The sequence below is a fragment of the Metopolophium dirhodum genome, chromosome 8 (genome assembly GCF_019925205.1).
Source record: "Metopolophium dirhodum isolate CAU chromosome 8, ASM1992520v1, whole genome shotgun sequence".
Lineage (NCBI taxonomy): Eukaryota > Metazoa > Arthropoda > Insecta > Hemiptera > Aphididae > Metopolophium > Metopolophium dirhodum.
In genome coordinates, this window is record NC_083567.1 from 13,209,288 (window position 1) to 13,227,118 (window position 17,831).

The window sequence follows — 17,831 nt, forward strand, 5'->3', positions numbered from 1 at the left end:
CCTAGGTTGGCGGGGTACGCAGTAAAGTTGCGATGCTTGTTTCCTATTCCTGTTTCACGTATGCCGTGCCGTTTCGAAGTGTCGAAGTGTCATACCGTTACAATATCATTACAATCATATTAATATCTATTCTGTGGTCACATTACTAAATATTTGTTTTAATATTTATAAAATATATATTTTATCACGCGTGGTCATACCACTGTCCACTGGTACTACAACTACAGTCGAGCCAGTCGAGGAACTCGTATGGTGTCAACAATGTATGTTACATGGTAATTTTACTCTATGACCTGTTTGGTTAATGGTTGGTGTAACAGTGATGTCAACAAGTGTTTATTTTTGTTATTATTAAATTGGGTGCCTTCTTGATTTGGATAATTTTAGATACATAATATAAGCGTTGAACTATTCAACCCCGCCACCCATCTGTTGAATCTTGAATTGAGTGTATTTGCATGTTGCCTCTTACAACCATTATTGTCTATTTGTCTATGTTATTTCTTCATGGCTCGTCAAGCTTGTGTGCCGTGTAACTCTTGTGGAATTATTACGGAAAAGTAAGTATATAATATGATAATAATTTAATAAGTATTTAAATGTATGTACTTTTTTAATTTTCTATAATAAAAAAGAATATCCACAATCCATTCCGCCAACCCGTTTTCCTTTGGTAACCAAACCTAATCAGGTGAGTTCGAACAGGATCGTCAGCTTTGGATTTGACTTGGGAACTCTAGTGGGTGAGTCGGAATTTATATAACATAATAAATATTCTGTAGGTTCGGTTACTTAACTTAGACAATTGTATTATAATGTTAAACATAGTAAAAGATATAATTTTTATTCTAAGTTGAGAGGACATTGTATCCACATGTGTTGTCTTACTAATGCACTACATACCTAAATGTATGTTCAGCAGACGGCAGCAGTTAACCTCTGCTCCTTGATATGTAACAAAGAAAAACCTCTACCAAAAACTAAAACTTTAAACTACTTACAGTCAACATGTTAAAGACCCTTAAGTCAAATATAAAATGGGGCCTCCTAGCAAAAAATGTAAATGGTCTTAAACTATTAAAGGTACACGGTATACTGCTTCCTCCCCACCCATAAGGTAATCAAAACCTTTCCATTGTTAATAATGTATTAATTTAATAATATGTATTTATGTATATATAAAAGCGAAATGGAAATCTTTGTTACGGGTTGGCTCCAAAAATGCATGACCGATTTGGCTTGTTATTTTTTTTATGTGTTCGTAATTAATAAAGGTTAATATGAAAGAAAATTTTAGCAAAATCCACTGGAAAAGTAGAAAACTTAGAAAGCAGAAATACAACAGGGCATCTGTCCGGCAAAAAAAATGAATTAAATAATAATAAAATAATTGTATTAAATAAAAGTTTTACTATCCAATTTATTGATAGTTTATACATCCATATTTCCATTTTTAACGGGCAACGAAGTGCATTGAGTCAGTTAGTAATTTCATAACATTAAAAATAATTTTATTAACAAACTTTTTTCTTAATATTATAAATGTATAAAATAGAATAAGTATTAATATTTTTAGTTTTTTTGTAAAAATCATCTACAAAATATTGAGAAATACAATAGAAGAGAGTATCAACTCTTGATAGTTTATATAACACATAATATTATGATCTAATGTAATTTAGATGTGCCAATATAAAATATATATTGAAGTATAGTATTTTTTTTTATATACCTATCATCTTTGTCTACAGTTCAATTATACAATTTATTTAAAAAATACCTACAAGTTTTGATATTTGACTCATTAAATCCAAACTGGTGGTTCTTTTGCCTTCCGTTAAGCAAAACTACTTTGTACTTCGTGTCGACATAATAGCTATACAAAATATACTGATATTACACAAATTAACTACTTAAAAATACTTCACGATTACGTAAATAAAAAATAGATAATATTATACTAATAAAGAAATTTAAGTCTAATAAATCTTTTATAAATTCACCTTCTCGCCCTTAGAATGTAGCTAATATATAGATACTATTACCATAGTCCATTGTCCATAAACAACACGTTTACTAAAATAGTAAATAGAATAATTAATTTATACGTATCATTAAAATTAAAATTATCATATTATAGGCATTCATATCATTATTTATTATGAGTTATAACACACACGCGAAAGGCACAACTAAATAAATTTCAAGACTTAACACTCAAGAGTCGAGACTGTAAACACTGTAAGACATAATATTTTATATTGTTAATATTGATTGGTAATATTTGATATTATACATAGATGCGAGTGCCAGTGGAAATTCCCATTTATGATATCCATCAGTGAAATGTAATTACAAAAAATATGTACAAATATGTGGTTAATCGGGACAGTCGGATAATGGGGACAAATAGGTCACCGCCCGATGTGTCCCAATTAAGCGGATTCTACTGTATTGTTAAACATTATTTTCACATTGATTTAACATAAGTCCCTGTTTTATAATAATAATACGAGTAGGCTGTTGATTGTTATATACATTTTAGAACACATTAATCCATGGTAATGATTTTATAATATTATTAAATCAATAACTCGTAGTGTAATATAGGTAATCCATAGGCTATTAACAATAACTATTAAAATAACAGTATAGGTAATTATAATAATTATAAAATGTGAAAAAATACTAAAAACCAATTTTTATTTTTTAGTTTTACTTTGCTAACTTACCCGCAAGTTGCACCACTGTCTATGCTAAGCCAATAGTTGAATCCAATATTGGTAGTTTATATTTAAGATTACTGGTTACTGTATTTGTTAATTTGATATCATATTTGTCTTAAGTTTACTGTTTGGTATTTATTAATTGATTACAATGTTGTATTTAGTATTACTGTATAAGTTATTTTTAACACACACAAATACTTATATTAGACACTTTATTTTATTTTTTTTAAATAAGCGATATTTGCATTCTCCGTTAAATAAATCTGAATCTAACTTCACTACCACTTGACGAAAACTGGTTGCTGCCAAGTTATTAACTTGAATAAAATAAAATCACTGGTGGGCAAGTTATGTCGAGGTAAAAGAAACTCAAGAGTATACTGTGTATAAATTTATATTTGTTCAGCAAAGAAATGAGATTGGTTTCTGATTATTACTGTAGTCTGTAGCTACTTAGTAACCCCTGACCATGTACGTACAACATACCTAGCATTCAATTTGTTACTTACTATGATGCAGCTAGACTACACGATTAATACTTGATGCCTAAAAAACTAAAAATCCTGTGTATATAATTTTGGTATCGATTGACTTGTCTATACTTCATCCAGCGTGAGAATATGTAGTTGCCAAATGTAAATAGGTTATTCTGTGAAGAATCAACATGTTCTCTTGCTAGACAAATTTTAGTCAATTATCAGTCCCTATCCTTTCAATAACTTGAATTGGCCAGGGTAGGCCATAATTTTTCTATATTGAGCCAAACTCATGAAATTGAAATAGAGACGTGCCCAAAAACATGTTTTTATAATTTTAAATTATACAATAAATCTATTTCTCAACTTAAATTCAGACTACTAATGCTTTCTTACACATAATTTTATTTTCAACAGTGCTAAACAAATAATTATAAAATTAAGTTAAAAATGATAACAATATATTTATAAGTGAAAAAAAATGTCATAATGAATTAGAAACACTAATTTAGATAGTATTAACTAATTAACTTGTGCTAAGGAGATTTATATACAATCAGCACATGATAGATTGGTGGACATGACTGATTTATGTTATTAATTTAAAAGAAAATATTCTGCTAAACTTTTTTTTAACAAAAAATAGAGAGTTTATTAATTAATATTAAACACAGGAAACTGTTTATCGTTGCCGCTGTTGTGCCAATCTATCTGACGTCGATTGTACATAAATAAATAATATTTTTATAACAATTAAGTTTTTATCTACTTTTCTTTTTGATGGGAATGTTGCATTTGTTTTATAAATAACCTTTTAATTATTAAGATATCAAATAATGTCAATTAAAATTGTAACAAAATGTTGTTATTATATACAAAGTGTATTCTTTCTAAAAAAAATTTGTATCATAAGTATAAAATCTATAATTTATTATTATTTGTATTTATATGACAGGATAAAAATCTAAATCCAAGACCAACCTAAAATTCAATTAATAATGTACAGCAGACACATAGACCAGAATAACCAAAGTCAAAATTACCAGCATAAAATCATCAAAAAAAATCCAGCAGTAGACGAAGAAAATATTCAATCTGATTTAAAGTCATCCAAAGAGCAAAATGAACAGTTACAGTCAAGTAGTACTAATACTAAGGAACAATGGAGAAAAAAACAAAAATCACCTAATACACCAGAACAGTGGGGGGAAAAACATAATTCAGAAAATAGTCCAGAAAGATGGGAACGAAAACAATTTGAGCTAAATGAATATTTTAACAATGGTAAAATTGAAAAAAAAAATACAAATACGTATGGTTTTGGATTTATACGCCTTGCAGAACTATGTTGCAAGGACCCTTCTGAGATTGTATTTGTGATGTCTAATGAAGTTAATGGATTCATGGACTTATTTAAACAAAATAAAGAACCAGATTGGATTTTTTTGCTTATGAAAGTTTCCGCCAAGGTTTGTTCTACTGAATTAATACAAAGTAAACTTTTTTTACTAACAGAACTTATGGGCAATCAATTTTTTGATCATCTAAAAACATATATATTGAGTACACCAACTGAAAAAAATATTAAACGATGCAACAATATGAGTACATTTTATGAATATTGTTTAGTTGTTTTTCAATCTATCACTACATTATTTCCAAAAGAAGCAGAAGAAAAATTAAAGGAATTAATAATAATTAGTAATATTGCCATAAATGTTATTAAAAGTTATTGTAATCATATTGAAATTAATGAAGCTACAATGATTGAAATTAACAATATGCTAAAAAACCTCATTAAATCTAAGTTACCTGAGGAATTAAAATTGAAAGAAACATTAGTAAGTGAAAATATTGCACAATCCGTGCCACCAGAAAATTTTAGAGAACTAACTGTATATCCAACTGCAATTGATCTTGAATTCGGAGAACCATTTTTACGACCTAATATATCCAAAGGAACTTACCAGAATGTTGAACACTATTTAGATGTTCAATTTCGTCTTTTACGTGAAGATTTTATTGCTCCATTACGAGAAGGTATACAATTTTATAAAAACACAATAAATGATCAATGTCGAAAAAAAATAAACAATATACGTGTTTATAGTGATGTTGAATTTGAAAAAGTATGTGAATTTGGTCGTGATGATTATAGTTATCTGATAAACTTTGATAAAAAAAATAAATTAAAAATCAACTGGGAAATGACTAAACAATTTATGCATGGTTCTTTATTACTATTTTCTGGAAATGATTTTAGGAATTTTTTTTTGGGCATTGTTTTGGAGCGAAAGATTGAACTTTTGACACAAGGAAAGTTAATTGTGCAATTATTAGAAGGTGTAAAACCTTTATTTAATACATCTGTTACTATGGTAGAGAGTGAAGTATTTTTTGAACCATATAAATGTTCAATGGAAGTTCTTAAAAATATTAATACTCATAAATTCCCTATGGAAATGTATATTATATCATCTTATAATAAAATCGACCATCCATATTATATTGATGAGTTACCTGAACACACCTACTATGTAATTGATGATTTGATTAAATTCCAAGTATTGAGTCAAAATCATTGGCCTACTAAAGAACAACTAGGACTTGATGAAATGCAATTTGGAGCATTTAAAGCAGCGTTGACTCAAGAATTTACAGTTATTCAAGGTCCACCTGGTACTGGAAAAACATTCATTGGATTGAAAATTATAAAAACAATTTTAAGTAATTTATATGAGAGGCCATTTCTCACAAAACCTATTATAGTAGTGTGTTACACGAATCATGCTTTAGATCAGTTTATAGAAGGTATATTGAGTTTCACAGACAAAGTAGTTAGAATTGGAGGTCAAACTAAGTCAAAAATAATAGAAAAATACAGTTTAAGGAATATATCTCGTGAGCACAGAAAATCCCAAACTACTTATACATGTCTAAAAAATATTCAAAATCAGCTGAAAAGTAGTATGACTAACATATTATATTTTAAGAAATGGAGTGAAGTTTTATCATATAATGCTGGAATATTAGAGTTATCATTATTGAAAAAATGTATGCCTAAGCAACATCATTGTTTTTTTAAAACTACTTTAGATCTTCTCTGTTGGTTATTTCAAGATTTTGATTATTTTAGTGTAAACCCAATTGGTTTTATAACTGGTATTAGCAACGAGTTAATTTATAAGGTTTTTCATTCAGATAAATTGTTAGAAATTAAAGAAGAAAATGAACATAATGACAAATCATTCATTTATAAATCTGATGACTTAGATCTAGAATATAATCATAAAGATATTGTCATTAATAGTATAACATTAGACGACATAAAAAAAGCTTGCACAGAACTACTTGAGGAGAGTATAAGATTAGAGAATCTATCAAATAAAAGTGTACATTTTTTTAATGAATCCGAAGAAGCCAAATTCAACTTTGGTGTAATGGAAAATATACATAATTATTTTGTTAAAATGATGAATTTGATTGATGATGATATAGTACTACCAAGAACAATAAGAAATTTAAATGTACTAAATATGCGACAAAGATGGTCTTTATATTTCAGTTGGGTAAAGAAAACAAGAGATATGTTGGATTCAAAAATAATTTATTATGAACAAAAGTATACACAAGTCTATAAGCATCATGCTGAATTAAGACAGTTGGCAAACGTAGAGCTTTTAAACAAGATGCATGTAGTAGCATTAACAACTACTGGTGCAGCTAAACACAGAATAATGCTGGAAGGAATAGAATCACCAATTGGTAGGTCTAAATTAAGATTTCTTTAGGAAAATTTAAAAGTTAACTTTGATTTATAGTTGTTGTTGAGGAAGCTGCCGAGGTTTTGGAGGCCCATATTGTCTCATCTTTAACATATCACTGTCAACATCTAATATTAATTGGTATTTATCATTTACCTTATGTGATCAATGGTACTGTAAATCATAATAACAGTTAATTGTTTTACATTTTAAAGGTGACCATAAGCAACTACGTCCTAGTAATGCAGTTTACAAATTGGCAAAAGATTTTAATTTTAATATTTCGTTGTTTGAACGTATGGTCGATAATGGTGTACCTTGTTATACGTTAGGAGAACAACATAGAATGCGTCCTGAAATATCATCTCTAATAACTCCATCCATATACAATAAATTGGAAAATAATATTTCTGTTTACAATAGAGAACACATTCGTGGTATTACCAAAGATGTATTCTTCCTAAATCATAATTTGTATGAAAACGAAGTATGTTTAAACTGTAATTGTATTTTACTATTCTTAAACTACCAAACGAATAATTAATAATCATAAAATAATATAATTTAATTTATTTTCTGTAATTAAGTTTGTTATTATATTACAAAAATACAATTTGTTTGTGAACTTAGGTTGAGGAAAATACAAGCAAAAGTAACGATCATGAAGCCAGATTTTTAATTATGCTTGCCAGGCATTTAATTTTACAAGGATATAAAACTGATCAAGTTACAATTTTAACAACTTATACTGCACAATTACTTACATTTCGCTCAGTAAGTGAACTCTGCGATACTTTTTTTTCAAAGTTTTAATGACTATAACTTGTATAATAAATATTAACGTTGTACTTATTATAAAGTTTATTTTAATGAATTAATTAAATAATATTAAATATTAAAATACTAATAATTAATTTTATAATATATCTAGTTGCAAAAAAAACATTCAATATTAGAAGGGATGAAGATCACGGTAGTAGATAATTACCAAGGAGAAGAAAGTGATATAATATTGTTGTCATTAGTTAGAAGCAATGAAAAGGGAAATGTAGGATTTTTGAAAACTGAGAACAGAATATGTGTTGCATTGTCAAGAGCCAAGTATGGACTGTACATAATGGGTAACATGGACAATTTGTACAATTCTGGTAGTTTGTGGAAACAAATAAAAGAAACATTAGTAAATCACGGTTCATATGGTATAAATAAAGTTCAAATAATTTTTATAAAGTTGATAGATTAAGTTTTAAATAATTATTAACATTATTTGTTTTAAGGTGATGAATTGACTTTAGAATGTATCATTCATTCTGGTATTACAACAAATGTCGTAAAGAGTGAAGATTTCAATACAATCATGGAAGGTGGTTGTTCCATGTTGTGTAAATCACTGCTACTGTGTGGTCATTATTGTTCAAGTGTATGTCATTCTTATGACCGTGATCATTTAGAATTTAAATGCAGGGAACCATGTAACAAGTATACTATTTTTATTTATTATTTTCTTTGAAATATATTTTTATTTTATTATGTAATAATGTATCATAGGTCCTGTGATTATAACCATCCATGTGAAAAAACATGTTTTATGGATTGTGGAAAGTGCGCTTTCCCATCAATCAAAGAGTTACCATGTGGTCACCTATTGTCATTACCATGTTTTGTTGATGTTCTTAATTTTCCATGTGAAGAAATGGTCGGTTTTATTACTATTATTTTGCCTAATGTATTATTTTAATTACAACATTTTATTTTAGGTAAAATCCGTATTAGAAGAATGTGGTCATACAATTTTAAAAAAATGTAATGATGAACAACCAACCTGTTCATATAAATGTTTTTATCGCTTAATTTGTTCTCATGTTTGTGAAAAAAATTGTCACATGAATGATGATCCAGAACATGTTGTGGTAGATTTTGTTTTTTAAAAATGTTTTTTATGATCTTATACAGTCATAATTTTAATTAATAATTTTTTCCGCAGTATAAATGCTTAAAACCATGTGAAAATATTAACAGAAAGTGTTCCTTAAATCACAAATGTCAAAAGATGTGTTATGAAGAGTGTTCATTATATTGTGATGTTAAAGTTCAGAAAGTTCTGCCTTGTGGACATATTAAGAATGATGTTCTTTGTGGATTAAATATTGATGAGATTAAATGTATTCTTCCATGTGATAGGTTATTAAAATGTGACCATAAGTGTCAATGTAAATGCTATAAAAAATGCGAACCATGTGAAAATCAAGTGAGTTAGATATTTTATTATGACCTTCTGTTTTGTTTATATAACTTAATTTATTTTCAGGTAGTTAAAGTTATACCAGACTGTGGCCATTCAATTACAATGAAATGTAAAACTTTACCAGAACGTAAGCTTTGTACTAAGGAATGTAACCGAATTTTAGATTGTGGGCATAAGTGTAAGAATTTGTGTGCAGAAGAATGTACAACTAAAGATTGTGAAGAAATAGTATTGCAAAAAAATAGTAAACTTGCTTGTGGTCATAATAGCGTTTGGGTTTTATGTTGCGACAAGGATAAAGGTAACTTTTTCAATCATATATTATAATAACATCTTTTTTTTTGTAGGTTATCAAAACATATAATACAATTTTTTTAAAAGTTAATTTACATTTTTATATTTAAAATACATATTATAACTCAATAACTGTATGACCAATATAATAATTATGTTCACAAGAGGTTATTAATAAAAACACATGATATATTGCAGAATTCAGACTGGACAGCCAATATCTTCTTGACAAGTGCCGTGAACCATGTCTTCAAAAGTTGAATTGTAATGATATTTGTTTGGGAACATGTGGTGAATGTAAACAAGGACGTTTACATATACCCTGCAGTGACATTTGCAACAAGATATACTCATGCAATCATATGTATGTGTATATTTATTTAAAACTAGATTTATTTGTCATTATGTATAATACTTTATTTTAACAGATGTAAATTCCCCTGTAAGGAACAATGTCCACCTTGTAATCAAAAATGCATCTATTCTTGTGTACATTCTAGATGTACTCGTCTTTGTGGTAATCCATGTGTACCATGCAAGGTAATAACTAATAACCAATAAGAATAAAAATGTATACATAGATTTCTTTAAAATTTTTTTTTTACCCTAATTTTTATTGTTGCAGTCTATCATCTGATGCAGTGGTGTATTTAGGTTTTTGTCTTGGAGGGGGGGATATAATTTTAACCAGTAGCCACACCTTTAAAAACATGCCCTACGTTAGGACAACGAAAACTTTTACATTTTATACATGTACAGCCTATGGTGGAAGGGAATGGATTCCCTTGATCTTTCCCTGTATATACGCCACTGCTGTGATGTTTTTGTTGTTAGTAATGTTTAAATTAAATGAACATCCTCATGTTGAAAGTACTTGCATATTCTAATCATAATTTATATGTTTATATTGATTTTATTAATAGGAAAAATGTGAGTGGAAGTGTCCACATTTGGAATGCACCAGGAAATGTTATGAAATATGTGATCGTAAACCTTGTTATGAGCATTGCCCAATAAAGTTGAAATGTGGGCATGAGTGTATAGGTTTTTGTGGTGAACCGTGTCCCCCACTATGTCGCATTTGTCAAGAATATGAAGTTACTACAATAATTTTTGGCAATGAAGATGATCCAAATGCAAGGTAAATTAAAAATAATATCTGTTAGACTTTTTTTTTTTTTTTATGTTACCAATCTTGGGAGTTATTAGTGATTCTATTAGTATATATGAAATTAAAATTTAATCAGTAACTTATATATTTGTAGAAACAGATATTTTGTTTTGGCATAACAGACTGTGTCATTATATATTATATTTTGTATCATAATTATATTTTATTTGGTGGACGGAGGGGCTGAGCGGACTAAGGCGTCGGTTTTGACTCATACTGACGCTGGTTCAAACCTCGGTTCACGGGCGGCATTTCTCTTCGCGAAAGTCACGGTGTCCGGAAGGAAGTACCGCCATCCCCCACCCGGGCATAGCAGATTTCTAAAAGTGCCAAAACTACACATACATGGTTACACCTACAGTTTCCTCCCCTACAAACAAACAAAAACAAACAGCTAATGGCCATAGTTGCCGGGCTTCACAATCAATAAAAAAAAAAAAATATATAGATGATGTCATATGAATTTATAATATTATTTTTACTCCAGCTGTGATTTATCTGTATATTAATTGTTGATATAATATTTGTATTATTTTTTAGGTTTATTTATTTAGTAGATTGTGAACACACTATAGAATCTGATGCTTTAACAAAATGGATGTTCCAAAATGATAAAGAAATATGTTTGAAACAATGTCCACTATGTAAAACACCAGTTTTAAAAACCCAACGTTTCATGAACCAAGTGAAGTTTATTTTTGAAGATATATCAAAAATAAAAATAAAACAATATGGAGAACTATCTGTTATTCGCAGCAAAACTAATACAATAATGGATTCATTAAAATCCTTGGATAATAATTTTGTTTCAAACTATATTTGTGATACAAATTATAGATTTGATAAAATCAAACATTTATGGAATATGTTTTGCAAGCCTTTATTAGGTTCTTTGGGTAGTAAACGTTCAAAGTTTACTTTACCTGCCAATGATATTGAATCTTTAAATTTTGTCATTCATCTGTTTAAAACCATCTTAAAATTTAATAATAGAATTGAAGAAATCAAAGATTTCCAAAGAAAACAAATTATTATTAATCACTTTGACTGGATTCTCTCTGTTGCTTTCACTTATGCCCAACAGTTGACAAAGCAACAACAATTTGATATTAACATGGAAATAGCACGTGGTGTAAGGATTATAAGTCTATTTGAAATTATGTCCAATACAAAATTTCAAATTGCTGTTACAAATCAAACTTCTGACACAAATCTTAAAAAAATTGTAGAAAACATGGATAATTTGTTAATGTCATGCAGCATGTATACATTAAACATGGATCAACAAATACAAAATTTGACAGAAGAAATCCAACAAAAATTGTATGGTCTTCCATTAGTAACAGATGATGATAGACAAATTATTCTCGCTGCGATGTCCGCAAGTTTCATAGGCCTTGATAGAGGTCAGGGTCATTGGTTCAAATGTTCAAATGACCACATTTGTCGTGGAATCCTGTCTATTAATTGTCCTCAATGTAATCACCGAATTAGTAGTCGTGTTTTTCAGGCGTGATATAAGCGTTAGAAATATGTTTTAAAGTTGATTATTTTAATAAGGAAGGAAACCTATTATTATTAATACGAGTATTATTTTAATGTATTATGTATTTTTTTACATTTTTATTTTATGTTGTGTTTAAAACATAATTTTTATAGTATAGTATGTATTGACTTATTAACTTTTAATATAATATATTGGCACATCCAAACATTTACCTTGTTTCACATCAATATTTATGAAAATTGTCGTCTATGGCTTGTGAGTACTGTTTATTTATATTGGTAAATATTGTATATTTGGATGGGTAATGCAGGATATAAGTCATAATATATTTTAATAAACTATTAGTTTTTCTGTCACATATGTCATGAAAGTGTTTTGTGTAAACATAAGCTCAGAAAATATTGTGATTGCAGATAGATCATAGATGATAATTTTCACTATTCGCCATTATTTTTACTTCCATTAAAATAGACAATAAAGAAGACGTCATAAATGTGGCATTTGAAAGTATTATCTGGGAGAGAGAGGTTAGTTGACTTGATAGTTTTTTTTATAATTATGTAAAAATATAATATAACGAATGCGTATTCACGGGGACAACTATCAGCGAAATACAAATGAACACGACACCATACAGTTGCATAATTTTCAAAAAAAGCTGTAGCAATGTTAACCACATAAATTTATTTTGTTTGAAAATAATTTATATTACCTGTCTGGCTATCTATACCTAATATTTTAGATTACATACGTACAGGTACCGGTGTAACGGTAACACCGATACCGCCATGGGAAAATTTATTTTCTCAGGTTTGGGGAGGTGTACAAATGTTAAAATTAGGATAAAAAAGGTGGTAAGTGGATGTCGCTCTGCTGTACAGTAAGTTACAAGTGGGTCACTGTAATGAATGGTATTAAATTTGAATTCAATGATATAATATCACTGTATAAGAAAAACGATTCTGAACGAAAACGGTCAGTTAGCCAATATTATTAAGTATATTTAATGATATTAAGGTGAATAAAGTAATTTATATATAACCTATTTACGTGGAATCTTGTTTTAAATTTTCAATTCTTAGCTACAAAAGATGAACATTTTATAAATTTTGAATTACAAAATAATTTAAATTTGAAATTTGAAAAATTTTGTCAAAAGTCGAACTTTAAATGCTTATAAAAAAAAATTTTGCCTATGTATTTTTAATATTTTCAACTGCTATTGTAAAAATATATCAGGAGCCTTGCATTCAATTTTCACGCTTTTTTACCCAACAAATAACATTTGATCGATATTTAAGGAAAAAATAACTAAAAATATTGAAAACTGACAATGTCCGTAAACAACTCAAAAAGAGTCAAATCATTTTAAAAATCTTATCGTGTATTGAAAATGCTAATATAAACATTCAGTGAAATTTTCAAGTATCTACAGCCAAACGTTTTTTAAATACAACAAAATAAAAAAACTGTTACATGAGAAATCGAGTAAATATCAATTGTTGTAAAAATATGAACTTCAAACGTTCATAAAAATTTAATTTGATTTGTTTTTAGACATTTTATTTTTAGACAAAGTTATGAATAATCTTGTATTACATTTTCAAATCTTAGATTTAAAAAGAAAAATTTTTATGAATTCTGAACTCAAAATAATTTGTAATTTTCGTGATTTTTCCGTATTTTGTCAATATTTGAACTTTATATAAATGCTTATAAAAAAAATTGTGACTAGATTTTTAATATTTTTCAACTGTCTTTGAAACAATAACTAGGTGCCTTCTATTAAATTTCCAAGCTTTTGTATCCAACAAAAAAATTTTCATTGATATTTATGAAATAAAAAACTAAAAAAATTGGAAACTGAAAATGTCTATAAACAGCTCAAAATAAGTAAAAATATTTTAAAAAAAGCATGGTGTATAGAAAATAATAATATAAATATTCAGTAAAAATTTCATGAATGTGGTCATTTGTTTTAGAGTTGTACCAAAAACATAAATCGATTTTCTCAAAAACAGATTTTGCGTAAAAATTTCCGTTTTTCTTTAATTTTTCTTAAAAATAATTACAGCTGTCATTTGGATTTTTCACCGAATGTTTATATTACCATTTTCTATACGCGATAACTTTTGCAAAATATTTTGTGTCTTATTAACTTACTTACAGGCGGAAGAAAATTTCAAATTTTATTATTTTTTTAAAATTGTCCATAAAAATTTTGAGCTTAGTAAAAAAATGTAAAAATATAATTCAAGGCTGATCATAAGTTCTTGTTATTGGAAATTAAAAAAGTATTGAGCATAAACCCGCAATATTCTTTTATGAGTGTCTGAAATTTGACATAAGATTTTCACCGGTAAATCAACAACATTTTATAAGAATTTTCTTATTTTGTTGTAATTCAAAAACTAATAAATATATAGGTAATAATCGTAGATACTTGAAATGTTCACCAAATGTTTTTATTTTATCATTTTCTATACATGAAAATTGAAAATTGTATTCATTTTAATCTATTACATACCCATATAATAGACATTTTAATTTTTTTAAGTTTTTTTTCAACAAATTTCAATACATTTCTAAATTTACTTATCTAGACACCTATACAGAATGCAGATCAGTACCCACTTTTTTATTTATAATATTAGTGAGAAGGGCGCTACCTTGTGATTTATCTTAAAAATCTTGAATATATAGCCCCTCCTCCCCAGTAAAGTTTCCTGCCTACGTCACTAGTTTAAGGGAGATGACACCCTCATTAAGCACGTGTTTTATTAGAATATTATCTTATATGTAAAAATAAATTCTCAAGTTGAATTTTTTGCAAAGTTCTCATACAAATCTAGGTGTCACATCGTTTTTTTGTTTGTCGCGCTCGAACCGCCGACTAAAAAAAAAGTAGTGTATTCTAAAATACGTCAATTATACTCGATTTGTATGAAATACTTCAAATTAATAGTGGTGATATTATTTGTTGTCATTTCTCATACATGATTCTCACACATTGTTTTACATTCTCATAACCATAATTAAATACGCTTTATTTTAAAAATCAATTTATATATACAAAAGTTGTTTAATGTGAGTCACTAAACGTCGTTGCACTTTTTCATACGATAATGTAATGAACTCCCAGTTTTTTCCAACAAATTTGGTGTTTGACAAATGATATATCAGCTACAATTAATTCTCTTAAAAAGTTCATCTCTATTATTTACTTCTTTGGCATAAGCTTAATCTTTCATAAAACCACTAAAGATATACTCGCTTGGGCTAAAATCAGGACTGCGGGGTTGGCCATGTTATGTCTGGGCGATACTGAACATGTTTCTTGCTTCTCTACTAATAAGTTTGTCGGGAAAAAGATAATGCAGTTGTTGACGGGCTGTATTTGTAGGATGATTCACCGATAAAGTGAACCAACTAACTTAAACAACATTGTTTTTTATTCTCCAATATTACCCGGAGGTTATATATAATGAAATGTAAAAATCTTTATACATTTAATCTAGCAGGTGATTCGTGTGGGCCTAATAAAGTATTTTCAACTAATCCACACCAAATGTTTATACTGGGACCCCCTTATACGAATTGCATGTGGATTTACTTCAAACCACAAATGAGTTGTAATGGTTAAAAAATAAAAATCTTATCTTTTGTAAAATGCATGCAGCCAGTAAGCAAAATATTTTTAAAAAATTTGGATTTATTGTGATTCTTTGGTACATCATACATTATCGTAATTATTCCAACATTAATAGTGTCATCATATTGCTCAATAATATACATAATGTCTCTATTGAGGATTTATTTGAAATAAGTTACCTAATGTAAATTCGTAATTTTAAATTAGTAATTCTCAATTCTGTGGTAATACGGCGAATGGCATGCATTATACTAATATAAAAAAAATTATATTATAAAAAATCAAATGAAAATGCCAAGTGCCAACTATAAGATAATTTACTTTTTTGAACTACTACAAAGTTGGTACTACAAGTACATCATAGTAATATATTCATATTATATTGTCTTTGAGTCATGAATACGTTAGTCTTCGTGGTCTTCGAGTACATCGTACTGCATCCCTGTTTTTCAATTACATTATAACCTCCGAAGACAATATGTTCGTGTCATTATTCATTATGCGTAATTTTGTATAATTTTTTTCTTTAATTGTTAATTTCGCTTCTGTGTATACATTTAACATAATTTATATAGACTTGAACATGCGACGACTCTAAGTAGGTAAACTAACTAGTAACTATACGAATAACTTTCGGTTATTAATTATAACACATTAAACATGACGTATTTAGTATACTAATATAGTTTATTTATGGTGTGCTTTTTTGAATCGATATACATCGAGTAAGAACAAATATTTCAAGGTAGGTAATGTACTTATTTATCATACTCTACTCTTACATAATTTTTCCTTAAAACTGTATGTCTGTATCAATGGCCTATGTTAATTATACTAAAATATACAGATTATAATAACTGCAGAATTGGTAAGTACCTACACGCGAGGGGCTAAAATAAATGACAAATGTGTGTCCCAGGTTTTAAAACGTGTTTTTAGTATTTTTAAAAATAACAAACATTAAACGTTTAATATTTTAATTTACTAGTTACCTATTCTGTTAACTTAAGTTAATTATCTACTTATTTTATTTCTATATTATGGACAAGTTTATTATAAAAAAAAGAAGAAATGCTAATGGGTCAATTCAAAGTAATTAGGTAGGTACCTGCCTTAGTATAAAATAACTAAACATGAAGGTACATAAAATATTTAAACTATTCTATGCTGTGTCTATTGAAACTTGAGACGCAATATTTTTTACCTTAATATCTACTGAAAAGTTAACTAGTAAGAGTATCATAATTTATAGAATATTGTCATAATATTATATAATTAGGTATAGGTACTATTTCATATTATAAATATGTATTGTTGTTTATTTTAAGTCTAAAATAAGTTAAAATATTTAAAAAAAATGAAAGTACTAAACTGATTATTATAATCATAAATCGGATTTTAAAGATTTAGATAGTTATTTTGTCTTATAATAAATATAAATAAAAGGATCTACATACATAATAATATTATACATATAATATTTTATTATTACAGTTTATTTAACAAACCCAATATTATTTTCTAAACATAATCAAATTTGTTTTTAAAAGCGTTGAATATTCTTATAAATTATTTTGTTACATAAATTATATTCTAATCGATGATGAATAACATACAAAAATATTTTTCAATTTTTCAATTTACTACACACATTGGTGTTTATAAAAATAATCATATCATGGACTAATATTATAATTCGTTCAAAGAATAAAATTAATGTTTATGATTTATAATATGTCTTGTTACAAATATAAAACTATTTTTCTGGATCAAAAAAAAATATTTTTTAATGAATAAAAAATACAGATAAAATTTTTTCGGAATACGTATTTGAATACTTTTTAAAAAAAGTATTTAAAATAGTATTCGAATACTTTACAAGACTGCCCCCCTAACTACGCCTATAGCCCCCACAGGTTTTATTTTTGCTATAGAAAACTGTCAAAGCCCAAAAGTAATAGTTCAATTAATAAGTGTGTAGTGTGTTCCCTGA

At 27.6% G+C, this 17,831-nt stretch overlaps 1 protein-coding gene across 3 annotated transcripts; it reads left to right on the forward strand.

Annotated features, from left to right (window-relative positions):
• The first annotated feature begins 20 nt into the window (after nt 1-20).
• LOC132950057 (NFX1-type zinc finger-containing protein 1-like) lies at nt 21-12,393 on the forward strand. Of its 3 annotated transcripts, none has more exons than XM_061021259.1 (17): nt 21-307; nt 388-560; nt 636-743; nt 4,161-6,970; nt 7,027-7,110; nt 7,185-7,456; nt 7,600-7,743; nt 7,901-8,168; nt 8,247-8,448; nt 8,518-8,665; nt 8,727-8,879; nt 8,954-9,217; nt 9,278-9,515; nt 9,707-9,872; nt 9,937-10,048; nt 10,432-10,649; nt 11,220-12,393. In XM_061021259.1, the coding sequence occupies exons 4-17, from the start codon at nt 4,204-4,206 to the stop codon at nt 12,193-12,195; spliced, it is 6,012 nt and encodes a 2,003-aa protein (XP_060877242.1). In that variant the 5' UTR covers nt 21-307; nt 388-560; nt 636-743; nt 4,161-4,203; the 3' UTR covers nt 12,196-12,393. The 3 variants fall into 3 exon arrangements, with proteins under 3 accessions (XP_060877242.1, XP_060877243.1, XP_060877240.1); XM_061021260.1 differs by having other exon boundaries at nt 21-275; XM_061021257.1 differs by having other exon boundaries at nt 246-560.
• The last annotated feature ends 5,438 nt before the right edge of the window (nt 12,394-17,831 follow it).